Source organism: Myxocyprinus asiaticus, chromosome 26, assembly GCF_019703515.2.
Source record: "Myxocyprinus asiaticus isolate MX2 ecotype Aquarium Trade chromosome 26, UBuf_Myxa_2, whole genome shotgun sequence".
Lineage (NCBI taxonomy): Eukaryota > Metazoa > Chordata > Actinopteri > Cypriniformes > Catostomidae > Myxocyprinus > Myxocyprinus asiaticus.
In genome coordinates, this window is record NC_059369.1 from 27,928,579 (window position 1) to 27,943,684 (window position 15,106).

The window sequence follows — 15,106 nt, forward strand, 5'->3', positions numbered from 1 at the left end:
CAAATGCACTGAACCTACATGTTTATATTTGATTCAGTATTTAAATACGTTATACACTGCAAAAATAATAATAATAATAATAATAATAATAATAAAGTCTTGTTTTCCTGTAAAAATATCGAAACATTCTTAAAATGTGATTTATTAGCTTGACAAGCAAAATGGCATAAGATTTTAAGTCTTGTTTTCAGAGAAATCTAACTGAATTTATTGAGATTTAGGCTTAAAACAAGAACAAACTGTTTGGCAATGGGGTAAGAAAAATAAACTTAATTCAAAGGGAAAACAGGTTTATTTTTCATACTCCATTGGCAGATATTTTTTTTAATATGAAATTCTTTGTCTAAAGTTCACTCAATTTTGTCAGATTTCTCTTAAAATAAGATTTAATATTTTATGCCAATTTGCTTGACAAGTAAATAAATCACTTTTTAAGAATGTTTAGATAATTTTACAGGAAAACAAGACAAAATTGCTTGTCTTGAAAATCAATTTTTGCAGTGTACTTTAACATTTTGTAGTTGTTCTACTGTAGTAAAGACACCTCTGCTTAAATCTCTGCACTTTTAAAGGCACCTTCACTTAAAAGGACACCTTTACATTTGTGAAGGACACCTTTAGATTTGTGAAAGAAAGGGGCAGTCGCTTGCGCCCCTGTACCCCCTGTTCTGTGCACGTCAGTGATACATCTGAAGGTTTAGTGAGCTTGATAATGTCAATGACATTAATGCCTTCTTAAGTAGAATTTAAATGGATTTCCACAAAAAAAATAAAAAATAAATAAATAAAAACTTTAATTCTAAGCACACACTCAAAAAATTATTTTAGCCTATTTTTAGGATTTATGAATTTCAAATTCATTACAAAGTTCCATTAAATTGATTTGTATCATGTTTAACAAAATTAAATGAATGAAGCATAAAATATAATTTATTTATTTATTTATTTATTTATTTATTTATTTATTATTATTATTTACATTTTATTTAATTAAGAGATAACTCAATTCAGTTTGATGGATTTTTTTATGAAGTTCAAATGCGTAAATCTTAAAATTATTTTTATGAGTGCAGTTTCTAACTATGGTAGCATATTTGATGATGGGGTTTTAACAAGGTTTCCACCCTGTATGAAGTCATCAGGATATGCGTAAATTCAGCTGTGCAACACGCCCATCTAAGATAAGCACTGTACGTTTGGACAACTTTGGTGGCTTCAGCGACTCTCTGTCCATGGTTCTGAAATACACTCGCCTGAAATCGAATCACGTGACCACACTGCCACATTCAGCAGTGAGCGCGCGCACTGGTTTACAGAGATTTTCACGTGAGAAAGCGACAAACCGTCACTCGCATACGCTGTAGCCTAATTCTCTCCGTTCATTGCGTCACAGAAGAGGTTACGGGAGGCATTTTTGTATCGTTTTCCAAAACTGAAACGCATTCGACAACATTACGATGGTAGACTTTGGCATTCTTCGTTTTTCTCTGCGCTTCTTCCCTACTTCATGCCAAGGCGGTGATTGCAGTGGATGGGCAGAACGTGCTATGCTTCCTTTCTAATCCACAAAGTGGCCGTCTGCTCGGGGATCTCGCTAAGAAGATGTAAGGACCAAAAAGCAGCCCCACCAGCCTTCCCCCCCCCCTCCCCCCACCCAAAACCAGCATCTTCTTCACAAAAATGCAGAAGGGAATTCGACTTAATGATAGTCATGTCACCTACCTGGGTCTTTTGGCAAAGAAAGATGGCACGAGGCGAGGCTGTTTAAGCAAAAAGAGCACTGACAACACGAAATGGCACACGAAGTGGTTTACTTTATTGCAGAACATGCTTTTTTATTTTGAAAGCGAGTCCAGCTCGCGACCCTCGGGATTATACCTGTTGGAGGGCTGTGTGTGTGACAGGTCGCCCTCACCTAAACCTTCACTGTCAGCCAAGGAGTGCTTAGAAAAACAGGTACGAAACAAATGGAATGACAACTTTCTCATTTCTCATCATTTCCCAACTTTCCCATCGCTTGTGCATACTTCTGTCGTGCTGAATAATACAAACCATTAAAAAAGAGCCACTTTTGGGGGGTAGGCTACTAAAAATGGCAATTGTGCTTCCAGACAGCAGCGAGTGGGGGTTTGTTTTATGCGTAAAAGAAATGATGAGCATGCGCTCCAGACAACCAACAACCATCTGCTGGCTCGCTCAATATGTGGCAATTTTGCACATTATTTTGGTCATATGTTTACCCAGCAAACAATTTTTGGTTCCAGGAACGTTCGGTGATCGTTAGTTTATGGTTATTTAAAAATAAAACCTAAAAAGAACGTTCTTAGAACGTTAAGAATTGGTTCCCCCCAAAAATAACCAAACGGGAACCACACGCTAACGTTTGGAGAACGTTCTGTGCTTGCTGGGTAATATGTGTTATTTGGCATGTCTTGTTTGTTTTTGTGGAAATGAGCACCTTTTGTGGAAGATGAGACTACACTGTTTAAAGCCAGCGTATCATTACGTTACATAATATGCTTGTTTATTTATATATATACACACACACACACACACACACACACACACACACACACACACACACACACATCTACATTTATTATTTCATTTAATTAGGTTATATATGTATATATGTTAATTTAGACATTAGGCTATATGTGTATCTTCTTTGACACAAAGTAGGCTGTAACAACGTTTTATGCAGTAAACGTAATTTTAAATACTACGCCAACAGTAGTCAACAGTTTAACTATTTAAGTTCTGCACCTTTCATCTTTTGATATGTTACTTCTCCTTTGATATTTAAGTTTAAAAAGACAGTTGTGCTCTTTACCTCACACAAGAGAGAAAATGACGCTAGAAAAAGCACTTATAGACCTCGGAGTCGCCATCATGCGGAAAACTGGCGTAGAATCGCAGTCTGTTTGACGTATTGATTTAATTCCCGCGCTGATATTAATAGCATCCTACCTTGGCAACTGCGTCTTCACAACGTGTTTAATAACAAATCGGTTCCAAACCTCAACTTTATGTTCAAATAGTTTGAGCGTCTGATTAATTATTGTTCATACTATTTTGGCCCAACAATGACATAGTTGCTTCTGGTTAGACTAACTAAACCTAGTGACTTTTAAAAATGTCAAATCATCTCTTTGTTTTATCAGATTTTTTTAAAAAGTATTTTATGTATTCATTATCACTGAGACATAGTAAACAAGTTAAGATGTGGATCCCTTGTGTTGGATTTGAATAATTTCAGTTCAGATGATTATGTATCTACAGCCTACTGTTAACTGAAAGAGCTTCATGTTCTTATAGAAATGTGTAGTAATTGAACTAACTTACAGGTGCACTCAGTAATTTTGTCCTCGTTAAAAGTTTTACACTTAGAAAGAGCTTCATGTTTTTATGAAAGAAATGCACTTTTGACAAATATGATGAAACATGATCACACTTACAGTGCGTGAAATGAAAACTCCAGTCATACTGTGACCTAGAAAAAGCTGTTTTTATTATTTTCTTGCAATTTGACCAAGTTAAAACTAATCTTAGTAGCAATAATAACAGCAATAATAAAACTTATTATAAATACTTCATATAAATGCTATAGCTAATATTGTGCTTTTCCATTGCTTAAGGTGCTTTACAAAGCTTAATCATCAAAGTACATCTTGTAAACGAAGCAAGAAAACCAAACATTATAACAGCAAACACATCATACATATTAAAATAAAATAAAATGTCCAAAAAGTCCCTTTTGGAGCAATTAAACAAATCACAAACGCCCCACAAGCTCCCACATGTTTAAGCGAGGACAAACAGCAGAACCCCAAACAGTAAGCATGAATACATGGCGGCCACACCCACCACACCACGAAATGCCTCCGTCCAAGACACAGCCACACCACCGCAAGCAGGTAGAGAGCTTGTGGCAGATTATCAACAAAGAAAGAAAATTCATCCAAAAATTTATATTTTATCGAAGAGTGTCTTATGAGACAAAAAAACAAAAAACATAATCTAATTAACAGACTTCATGCAACCACATCGATAGGTGTCAGTATAAACTTCGAGACCACTAGGACGAAGAAGAGTCCGCAAAACATACACAAAAACATTCTGCTGACTGCACCTTTGAGATTCAGCAATCTGAAGCAAAAGTCTCATCCAGCCACTTACTGTAATCACTTATGCAACCATGTGGCAATCTTAAGCATACACTAGTCAGGATGGTTTAACAGTTACTCCTGAATCAGTCTCTGAAAAGCTGCATCAGTTCTTCCAAATACCAGTATTGTTTTATCAGCACGACTATTTAAAACGGGCCAAATGCATAGGCTGAGATAGCTGAAGTTGTTTTACCTGTTGGAAACCTGCAAGGCTTTGCCTATCTATTTCCAGATCCTGTAGTGTTTATCTGTGTGTGTAAGGACTGCAATTCAACGTGAGTCTTGGTCCTTCCTGTGAACAGCTGTCCCTGTGCTGATAAAGCAGGATGCGGCATGGAGTTTGATGCGGTGCATGCCTGTCTTCTTGTAAAGAACAGCGCATAGTTACAGTGACAATGTTTGACAGTCTCACGCAATCTACACCCTTTATATTAGGCACTCTCACTGTAACCTCATTCAGTGTAACTCATTTGCATGAGTAATTTTACATTGGCAGGCTTTGTGTTTTTACTCCAAATGTATAAATGTGTAAGATACCTGCCATATTATAAATCCTTTCATTGCCTTTACTCATAAAGCAAAAATAACACAGCACATTAGCACATCTGCATTCAGGACTGGAACTATTTGTTTTATGTAGCATATTAAATCCCCACAGAGCAATCTTTTTGTTCCTGCAAGACTGCTTAAACCAAATCCATAATTAGATTTGACACAAAGTCTGTAGACCAACCATTTTCAGCTTCTTGAAACCTCTTATGATTTTAATATAGTGTTTATACAGTATTCACGTTTAGCATTATACAGTATTTCACTGTCCAACTGCTTCTCCAGGTGCACCAGTTCACAGAAACAAGAGCATCCTGTTGCTGATACTTTAAACTAGGACACTGTATCTAATCTGGTTTGGTGCCACATTCAAAATATTGCAAGCAGACACACAGGTGTGTGCATGTATATTTACTTTTTTAAAGCCAAGTTTGGACAAATTTAGTCTGGGATGTGCAGATTGATCTGCATGCAATATGGAGAGTATAGTGTGTCACTCAGAAGCACCGTTGCAAATCTATTTTAAATTCTAATTAACTTTAGTTTAGATGTTTTTAGATTGTGCAGTGCTCATCTGTGTCAGAGATGCTAATCTCTTATCTAAAAAAACAAAAACACTTACTCAGCACAAAGGTGCTTTTTGGCAAACTGCATATTAGTGTTCCATTGAAAACCATCCCTTAACCTTTCCTTTCAATGTCATTGTATTTACATACCAATCACTCTGCTCTAGCATTCATTTATTGGCCCTTCTTTAATATATCTGTATTTGAGCCCATGGTTCCTATGGCAACTCCTATTTGCATGAGAAAAAGAGTGGTTTGAGGGATCTAGTGTGTGTAGTGGGAGCATGTAGCAGTGTGTTTTGTGGTGCCTCCATTAATGCTAACGCTGTTTAGGCTAAATTTGTTCTGTTCAGTTACTCTGAGGGGTCAGGGCCCATTTATAGAAAAACACTCATCTCTTTTTTGGGAACAGCTGCATTTTTGCAGCTCAACAGAATGAGAGTGGAGACTGACTGATGCTTGCTACTATTTTGGATCCCTTCATAGAATGCAGTTTTATTGGCACTCAAGACAGTCGTAATGAAATGTGTACTTTAAAGGTGAAGGATGTAATTTCTGCACGCCTAGCATCACCAAATGCAGTTACAAAATTCATAAGTGTTTTCAAACAGGTTTCCTGAACAATTCCCACATCTTCCACTGAGCCAGTTGGTTGAGCCAGTGTTGCTCTGTCAGGCTGGTCGGGATGCTCAAACAAGCATAGCAATGTTTTGAAATCTTCACAGAGCCACATTGTTTACACTTTTTGAGGGAATCAACCTAAAAATTGCTTACTTATAATTGTCTCTGCATATTAAACTGGAATAAGAGAAAGTCTTTTAACATACAAAAAAATTACATCTTTAAAGTATGGAGGGTCAAATTACTAAAAATACGATGATTAAATATTAATTTGAATATTTTTAATAAATTATTACATTCATAATGAAATCATTAAAAAAACATAAAAAAAATATTACAGTAAATTAATAATTAAATCACTACATAAATCAATAAATGTCAGTAGAGACTATTTGCAAATAACGATAGATGCTATTTACAATAAGTGTAAACAAAAAACAAAAAGCATAATCTTTGCACTAAATGCACATGGTGGGAGATACAATTTGCACTTCTAATTAAATGCTAGCATATAGTGGCATCACTGCAGTGTGTTTATTGTTTTTATTTAGAGTCCCACATACACCCTACTACCACCCTACCCTTAAACGTAACCCTAACCTTACCTTACAAAAATGAACCATGGTTTTACTACAGTAACCGTAGTATCACCACGGTATTTTGTAGAAAAATCATAGTAACTGCAAAATTAATCATGACTACTACATTAACACCATATTACTGTTGTAACACAATGGTTAATTGAATTAAAACCATGACTTCCGTCAAAAAACATGGTAACTACAATATTACTATAGTAAAACCATGGTTAATTTTACCTAGAACAACTCTTTTTCTCAACTCCCGACCTTCAGTGTGACCAAATCACCGAGCGACAATCAACTTTTATATATATATTTATTTATTATTATATAATAGTATTAAAGGAAATATTAAGAGTGGAGACAGGAAACAGGATAGGGAAAAATGCATGGGACAAAAGGGGGAATTGGGTGGGTCGCATGAAAAATACATAGCCACTGTCTTTACACACCACACCATTACAGCAACACTTGGGGGTGCAGTTTGTCTTGTCTTTGTTTCTACAAGACTATTTGAGTGCAAATAGCCGCGCTGTGTGGCAGGTGCTATTTACAACTAGTGCAAAGTGTCACTCCGATAAATGTCCTGTGTATTTGATTTTAGCACTACTTTTCGTCCATTTTTATTTTAGCATTATCTTTGGGTTGTGTTTTCATTTTAGCATTAGCTTCATGTATTTTCACATTCAGGGAAACGACTATCACTCAACGACAGTCTCTATCACCTTTGAAAGTAGGATGCCCTCTTTCATAATGACCTTCTCTCACAGAATCAACGTCTAATCAACACGCCAATGTTACGGTCATTTAGAGAATTTATTTTGGCCAACATTTCCCTTACATTTTCTATGTGAGTTTAAATCAGTGTTTTATTTTGCAAATCCAATCTGCATGCGTTCACAAGAAATCTCTTATTGTTCCAAGCTCAGCTATAGTTGTGATGTAAAAAAACACGCCTAGATTCACTAACCAGAATGTCCAAAGGAATCGATTTTGAAAGGTGATGCTTACTGTCGTTGCACGATCTGCCAATGACCGTAAGCCTGAAATGAGAATGAAAAGACACAAAGCTCATGCTTAAATGGAAAATCAACTCAAAGATAATGCTTAAATGAAAATGGACCCAAGCTAATGCTAAAATGAAATACAAGGGAGATTTATTTAGTGATGTAATGATTCATTTAATTATTTTATCTTTTTTAACTATTTTATTATGTGTTGTCTTATTGCTTTGAAAATGGGTGGTACACATCTATTCTTTTACAAGCTATTTCCTTCGCCAAAACCATATACAGTACTTTCTTGACTCGGCTGCAAAAGCTGATGTGACAGATTACAGCTTGCTAAAACACAAAAAGGATATTGTATATGGAAGGTTGATGAAAGAGCCTGTCTGAACTCTACATTATAAAGCAAGTTTCATAATGTGTTATTTACAGTTCCCGAGCTTTGTTTACCCAGACAGTGCTTAAAGATACAACCTGCCTTTTGAGCGATTATTTTGAATGTCCTTTCCATACATTTGAGGAAACTTATTTTGTCAGCTGCAGGTTCTTTTTCTAAGATGACTCTGTGATAGTCACTGTTTTCAAATTTAAAAGCCTGCAGCCCTGTTGCTTTTTTATTGTCAGTTTACTTCCATTGGTGTGGTTACGAATGAGTTTTGCAACAAAGATGCTTCTTCAGTGAATGAGGAACAGTGAATCATTTGTTTTCCATGTGCTTGATTGATCTTACACAGAAAAAGTGATGTTGATTGTGTGTGTGTGGCTATGCTTAAAAATATAAATGAGTCTGTTAGGTGTGTTAATACACATGAGTCAGCCATAAGTTAAGAGAATGGAGCAGACTTTGTGTTTAGCAGAGTCTTTACCTTGATCATAGGAAGGAAATAGAAGAAACACCATAACTTGTGTATTATGCAACTCATCAACCATCTGAAGACTTCATTGTATGTATGTATGGAACTCTCTTGAAAGTACTGTATGTCCAAGAGCTCAGCGTGACAGGATGAACATACTATGGGCAATAATTTGCTTTATGTGAGTATCCTAAAAGAACTATCATATTATTAACATGTTTGTTCCAGCTAGCCCAACATATGAGTGTTTTTAAACCATACCTATTAAACATATAATTACTCCAAGACCTGACCAACTGGGCAGCATTGATGGAAAATTATTTTGGAATGGACACTGAATACCTCATGAACGTGAATATGGGGAGATGTATATGTCTGGAAATTTACAGATCTCATGTTCAAATCTATGACTTATTCTCAGTTATTGCCTGTTGAACAAAGACATAGTACTAAGCATCATAAGATGTCTCTAATACATCCATAAAACTTTCTTCCTCGTATTCATGAATCTTCAATCTCCATGAGTACCAAGTGTTGGCATGTAAGATGATATGCACCAAACAAAGAGACGTTCTGTTATTTTTCCACCAGACCTTTTTGTCTCGCTACTTTACCATCTGATTACGATTACTGATGAGTTTTCTCAAGCAAACCACAAACTTTTAGCCACCATTCCCATTATTCTCTGCATGGTGCAGGTAACATATTGATATCTCAAAAGGTTAAATTGTGGGCTGGGGGGAAATGGATACATTTGACAAATGCCAATTACTTTTATATGGTCTCTAAAATCTGATATACTTTGTTTATTCACATAATTGTTACGTCTAATTTTGAGGTTAAATTAAAACTAAGGCATTTGAAGTCAGTTCAGCAGGTGTTGGAAGTTATCTGGTTTTGTGAATCTGCTTTCACTAATGAGTCGGCCTATGGATCTGCACACTTTTGTTATAATTTGTGCATTAATTGGATGGGGATATATGTGCTGAATTCTCAGGAATGGATTTATGGATTTAAATGTATTATTATTATTATTATATTATGTTATATATATATATATATATATATCCTCATTTCCTCATTTCCTAGCTCCTCCCTCCAAGGAAATGAGGAAAGGATGCAAGGACAGAGACATCAAAGCAAAACGGATTTGTGAAATGGAATTTCCTGCTCACTAATGAGTCAATTTAAAGTGCCGTCTCTGAGCAGCTGCATTACTTCGGAGCACTTGCTGTTACGTTACTGAAACTTGATTTATAAATATATTCATAATAAATACTATTCATTCAAAATGTACTTTTAAAGTATGTGACAATTATGGTTTATTTAAATCGCAAAGGTAAAATATTAATTAAAACTGTTGTGTCAGATGTGAAGGGGGAGAAGAATTTATGCGTGCGTCAGGTGCTTCGACCAAAAAGTCTTCCGCATAGGATTCTCTATGGCTTCCTTGCTCAAGCATCCTCAGCAAGCTTCCTCCATCCTTGATCCTTGACTCCTCATGGTGCATTTAGAGAATTGATACGTCCTTCATGATGGCGGACTTTGATTGCCGGGTCACAGACCTGAGGACGGAAGAGTGAAGAAAAGAGGATGCACAATTTAAGAAATGACAAGCTTCCAGGTTTTTGGGAAGGTTGAAAGGATGGGGTGATCTGATTCAGTGGCCACATATACCATAATTTATCAAAATCACTTGTGCAGTAAATATGGTAAAATGTACCAAACAGAGCTCAGAGAGTTATACATTGGAAGCAAAAGGCATTATCAGATTAGCCAAAATTTTAAGAAAAAGGCCTAAACATGCAACGGTTGGGGGATGTGAAGAATTTGGACATGACAGCTGTTCGATTTCTTCTGAGCTTTCTGTGTAAGCTTTGTGAGCTTTCAGATTCCATGCACGTCTACTGATGAGTATAAGGAAAAATTAGGGGAAAGCATTGGCAAAGAGTAAAAGAGTTTGATTTCAGAGAGAAACACTTGACCCTTTTTACATTTCCAGGTTTGAAACACTGAAGTAAACTACAGCGGGGTACATACTTATAGAGGTAAATGGGAGATATAATTTTTGCGTTCCCATTAACTACAACAGTAAAAGAAAAAATCCACTATTACGTTTCCATGGCTTTCGTAAAAAAAGGGGGGGAAAATAGAGAGAGACTACGGATTACGGTGGATTACTGCAGTCAGAAGAGAGAAAAATGGCAAATTTCAACAGTTGCCACTACCTCAACAAAAACACCATCGCATTAGCTACAAGATAATGAGCACCTTTTTTTTTTCTTTTTTTAAAATTTTTTTTTATGAATGCCAGGGTAGCATAACACAAAGATTAATGTTGTATTTTTACACTAAATAAAACATTTTAAAAAATGTGAAAATCAAAAAAATTTGCTAGATTTACGATGCTAAATAAGGGTATGCATATGCATAAATATGTGTTATCACAGGCTGTGAATTGCGTATGGTTTGAAATTTTAAAAGGATGTCAATGGTTTGAAATGCCTGTTTAAGAATTACAGACTTAGATTAATTAAAAGTTATCCAATTATATCATACAGCTGGTTTACATCTGTTGGTCTTGAACTCTCAATCTCTCTCGTTTCCTACTTTCAATGGACGAATGACTGTGGTATAATTACTTGAGCAACGCTAAGGCACCTTAAAGGTCTGCTCATCAGCAGGAATGGAGGTTGTTTAGGATTCAGTGCTAAGGCCTGACTTTCTGAAATGGAGAGAGACAAGTAGCGCCTACAGAGCCATAGCCACTAGCGCGCAGAGGAGTTGCTAGGTAACAGGTAGCATACAGTTATGTAATGCGCCATGCTCCCAGTTTACATGTTTTATGGTATTCCTCTTGAGAGCTGGAGCTATCTCAGGCACAGGGAATTTTCCCTCAGCACATCCTCTCAAGGGCGAGAGGAGATCCTGCTTTTTTGCTTGCCGATATAGCCATAGTTGGTTCCTCTGTTTGTTTTTTTATTTTTTTTTATTTTTGGGGGGTTACGCATGGCACACAGTGAATATGCAGAGGTGTTTGTGATTGTATTTTATGTTGTTCCATCCTGAGGACTTGGGCTGCTGACCTTTTTATGCTGGAAGATTAATTGAAATGCTAGGACACATTCCAGATGGCCAAGAAACTCCATTCATTCCATTCATTGCTCAAAGGCAGTGTTTTGCAAGTTGTTTTTGTAAATTTTATTTGAAAATTTGTGCCAATTGTCATTAGATCCTTGGGCAAATCTGCTCTATGGGCAAATGCCAAATGCAGTTCCAATTTGGAATAACAAAGCACAGGTTCTTCCAGTGAATTTGAGACCACATAGTGGTTTATTCATATTGTTTATAGCTTTTCAACATGGGACTCATAAACTATGTCAGGGATAATGTACAGCCAGCTAGTCATTATTATAAAATAAATCCCAACAGGGTGATCAAGACCCTGGCACAAAGCGGAGGGGTCATATATAATCCTGAATGGGTCTATTTTGCGATAATGACTGTATATTATTCCACTTATTACACATATTCTTACTAAAATAATAAATAAATGGATACGATATGTTAATTTGAAAATGATTTTATTATGTAAGAATACAGAGACTGTGGAGTGATACCAGATATATGGAACTAGCACAGCTAGGAAATCAGTTGCCTGGGACAGCACTCAACTATACAGTTTAGCAGTCGTTAAACAAAAATATTTAAATGCAGCAATTGGTCAATCAAAATAAAGAAGTCCAAAGTGTGGTGCAATGAGAACTATTGTATGATATTACAATAATATTTTAATTATTATTTTTTGAATACACAGACTCCCACAATCACTGCATAAATCATACATCTTTTTTGTTCTTTATTGGGAAGTGGTCATTAAGATGAAGGCTAATAATAATGGCTCATAATTAGAGTATATCCACCATTTGTAGCATATAAGATTCTTTGTGTATATTGCAATTAGGAAGAGTTTCTGTTCTTTCTGTATTGCAGTATTATTTCACAGTCAGCTTCAGTCATGAAAATCAGAAAGCCCTGGAGCTTCGAACAGAAGACGTTAAGGACTGTGATGAATGGGTGTCAGCAATATCACATGCCAGGTAAGCAAACCCTTCTTATTTAACATCAGATTTGCTTCTGTCTTCTTCTGTTGAAGATGGTAAAGAAAGCAGATCCAGAATTTGCCTTGTTTCTTGTTACTGCAGCCTGTTTTGCTTACAGTATGTATGCTAGATATTGTGTATTAATCAGAAACTCATAGATTCTTTAAAGATAACTCGTTATTCCTAAGTAATTTGCTACTTTGTTGGGATATGCTTATGGATAAGTTGAGTCAGAAAAGTCAGAACGTGCCTGTAGAACTTGCCTTGCTTTAGATATGCTCCATATATTGTTCCATACACAAAGCTCTATTGTGAAGGGGGAAAATGAGTACAGAGAAGGTTTTTTTGCTAAGTGGACAGATTCCATGTCTCATTATCAATAATTAGCCTCAAGCTTGTTTAAGCAGTCTTGGATGTTGCAGAGGTTCTGCTGGGAGGATTATTTATTTTTAATAATGAACTTTGAATTTGAATTCTCCATTGGGAACTAACAAACAAAGCATAAAATACTGTGTCTTTAATAGCAAAGAGCCTTAATGTAGTCAGAGAAATATGTACATTGTGATATTTTTTCAGTTTGTTATGTGAGAGTTAAGGTGTACAGGGTTAATTTCACTGTGAAAAGGGAAATAATGTTTAATTCGTTTAATTGTTTCAAAACTTTTTGTAATTAATTATTATCTGGCAAAAAAAATTAATTTGCTCATATTGTTTAGACATGGCTAATCATAGATTTAAAATCATCGATCTGATCATCATTTGGGCATTTTGGTTTCGAGTTTATAATTCCTTGTATTAGAAGTTTAGAGGGTTTTTTTTTTTTTTTTTTTTTTGTCTTTAACATTTGTGCTAGTCTTGTTGCATGAACTGACTTGAATATGATGGTTGAAGCCATTTAACTATACATTACAGAATTCATCTGGCAGCCTTCTTCAATTTAAAATTTTGACGCTAATTGTCACTAATTGATATGGGATGACTTACACTGAGTGTAAGGCAAATTGGCTAGACTTCAAGCCATGCCTTCAAGCCATGTTGGAATGATCGTATTTACGAGGTGAGCGCTGCCACAATGTCTTATTTACCCATGGGAAACTCCTCTTTTGGGCTTGACTTTCTGAGTTGGGGCCATGTCAAATAAATCAAAGTGGAAGCAAATTGGTATTGATCATACTGTAAATGTAATTGTAATGTTGATGCATTTTGTGTACTGTTGATATAGAATAGCGATAAAGCTTGCCAGAAAATACTTCTCATTCAGTTTGTTAATTAGATGATAGGTTTGAACGACAAGACTACACTTTCCATCATTCTCTGTCAGTACACAAACACTAAAATTCATAAATCATGTATAAATAAAGACAACAATTATACACTTAATGCATGTCCTTTGCTCTTCATATTGATGCACTAACACTAAAAACACTTCCTGTCTTTTTTGGAAGTGAATTTTAGAGAAAGAAATATAAAATTGCCTCATCCTGTTCATGTTGTCATGTTGTAAGTAGTTGGGGCCAGAATCAGGAAGGACCTGGCAATAAAAATAGAAATAGAATTGGTCGAATAGAAATAATTGAGTGTGTTAACTTATTTAGCCTTTTCACACACTTTATATGAGTATTTTATTTTAATATCGATTCCCTTCTCCACACCTCTAGTAAGTAGGATCTTCCAGGATGACATGAAGGCAGCATATTTTTAGTTCATATATTAGTTCATTTCACCAATCAACAAATGACCCTGCTAACTAATTTTTGTTCTTACAGTATAAGATTTTCCAAATGTTACATTAACCTAGTTTCCATCCACTTTTTGTGCTATTTTGTTATCGACAAAGTGAAAATGCATAAAAAGTTTCCATTCAAATGGCCTTTTATCGATAAAAATGGTGTGCGTGATGACGTCATGCCTTAAAAAAAAACACTTTTTTGCATAAGTTTTGGTTTAGCGCAAAAGAAATCTGCCCTGAAGCCGTTTCCATACAGAAATGTGTGTTTATCGTTAATTCACCTGCCACATATCCCTAATTTTTTTCCGCCGAAGTTTTGATAAAATGGGGAGAGTATTGAGACAATTCAATGAAATTAACCAGCTTACTGTCATTTTAATTCACAAATAAATGCAATCAGAAGAGTAGGAATTGCAATCAAAAGGGAGCAGTTGCCCTTCTGATAGGACTGTAATATTGGTCCTAATGTTGCGCCTATTGCAAGTTGCCATTGGTACCGACCCGAAAACGAATCGTCACGGCACTGTTCAAGCTGGAAACCTGCACCAAGTAGTGGGGGAACTTTCAGTCTTAGTATAAGGACCATCCATCCATGTGTATATGCTGTGTGCACAGCTATTAAAGAAAAACTGATGTGGTGTAATATCAGGGTTTACATATATGATACATTCCTGATATTCAATAGGCTATTTTGAACAATCATCTAATCTAAAGCATTGCCATCACAACTGCGTTATGTCCCGCATATTTGTCCAGCAACTTTTAATGACCAACTAAACTTGATTATCATCTAAAATTAATTTTAGCGTCATAATGCAATTTACATTTTCAGAAGAAGCTCAGCAAATGCAATCCGAGGTAAAGTGGGTAAGATTTAAAAAATGTAAAAGTTTTAAAAGGTTCAAAAGCTCGTTTTCTGAAAGTGAA

The 15,106-nt window shown here is 35.7% G+C and overlaps 1 protein-coding gene across 1 annotated transcript in view; it reads left to right on the plus strand.

Moving 5' to 3' along the window:
- The first annotated feature begins 1,274 nt into the window (after positions 1-1,274).
- The window catches only part of LOC127417351 (ras-specific guanine nucleotide-releasing factor 1), a 49,120-nt gene continuing 35,288 nt past the window's right edge, over positions 1,275-15,106 (plus strand). The window contains exons 1-2 of the mRNA XM_051657324.1: positions 1,275-1,956; positions 12,341-12,447. Coding sequence (XP_051513284.1) covers positions 1,681-1,956; positions 12,341-12,447 — 383 coding nt within the window. The 5' untranslated portion in view covers positions 1,275-1,680. The remainder of the gene's footprint in view (positions 1,957-12,340; positions 12,448-15,106) is intronic.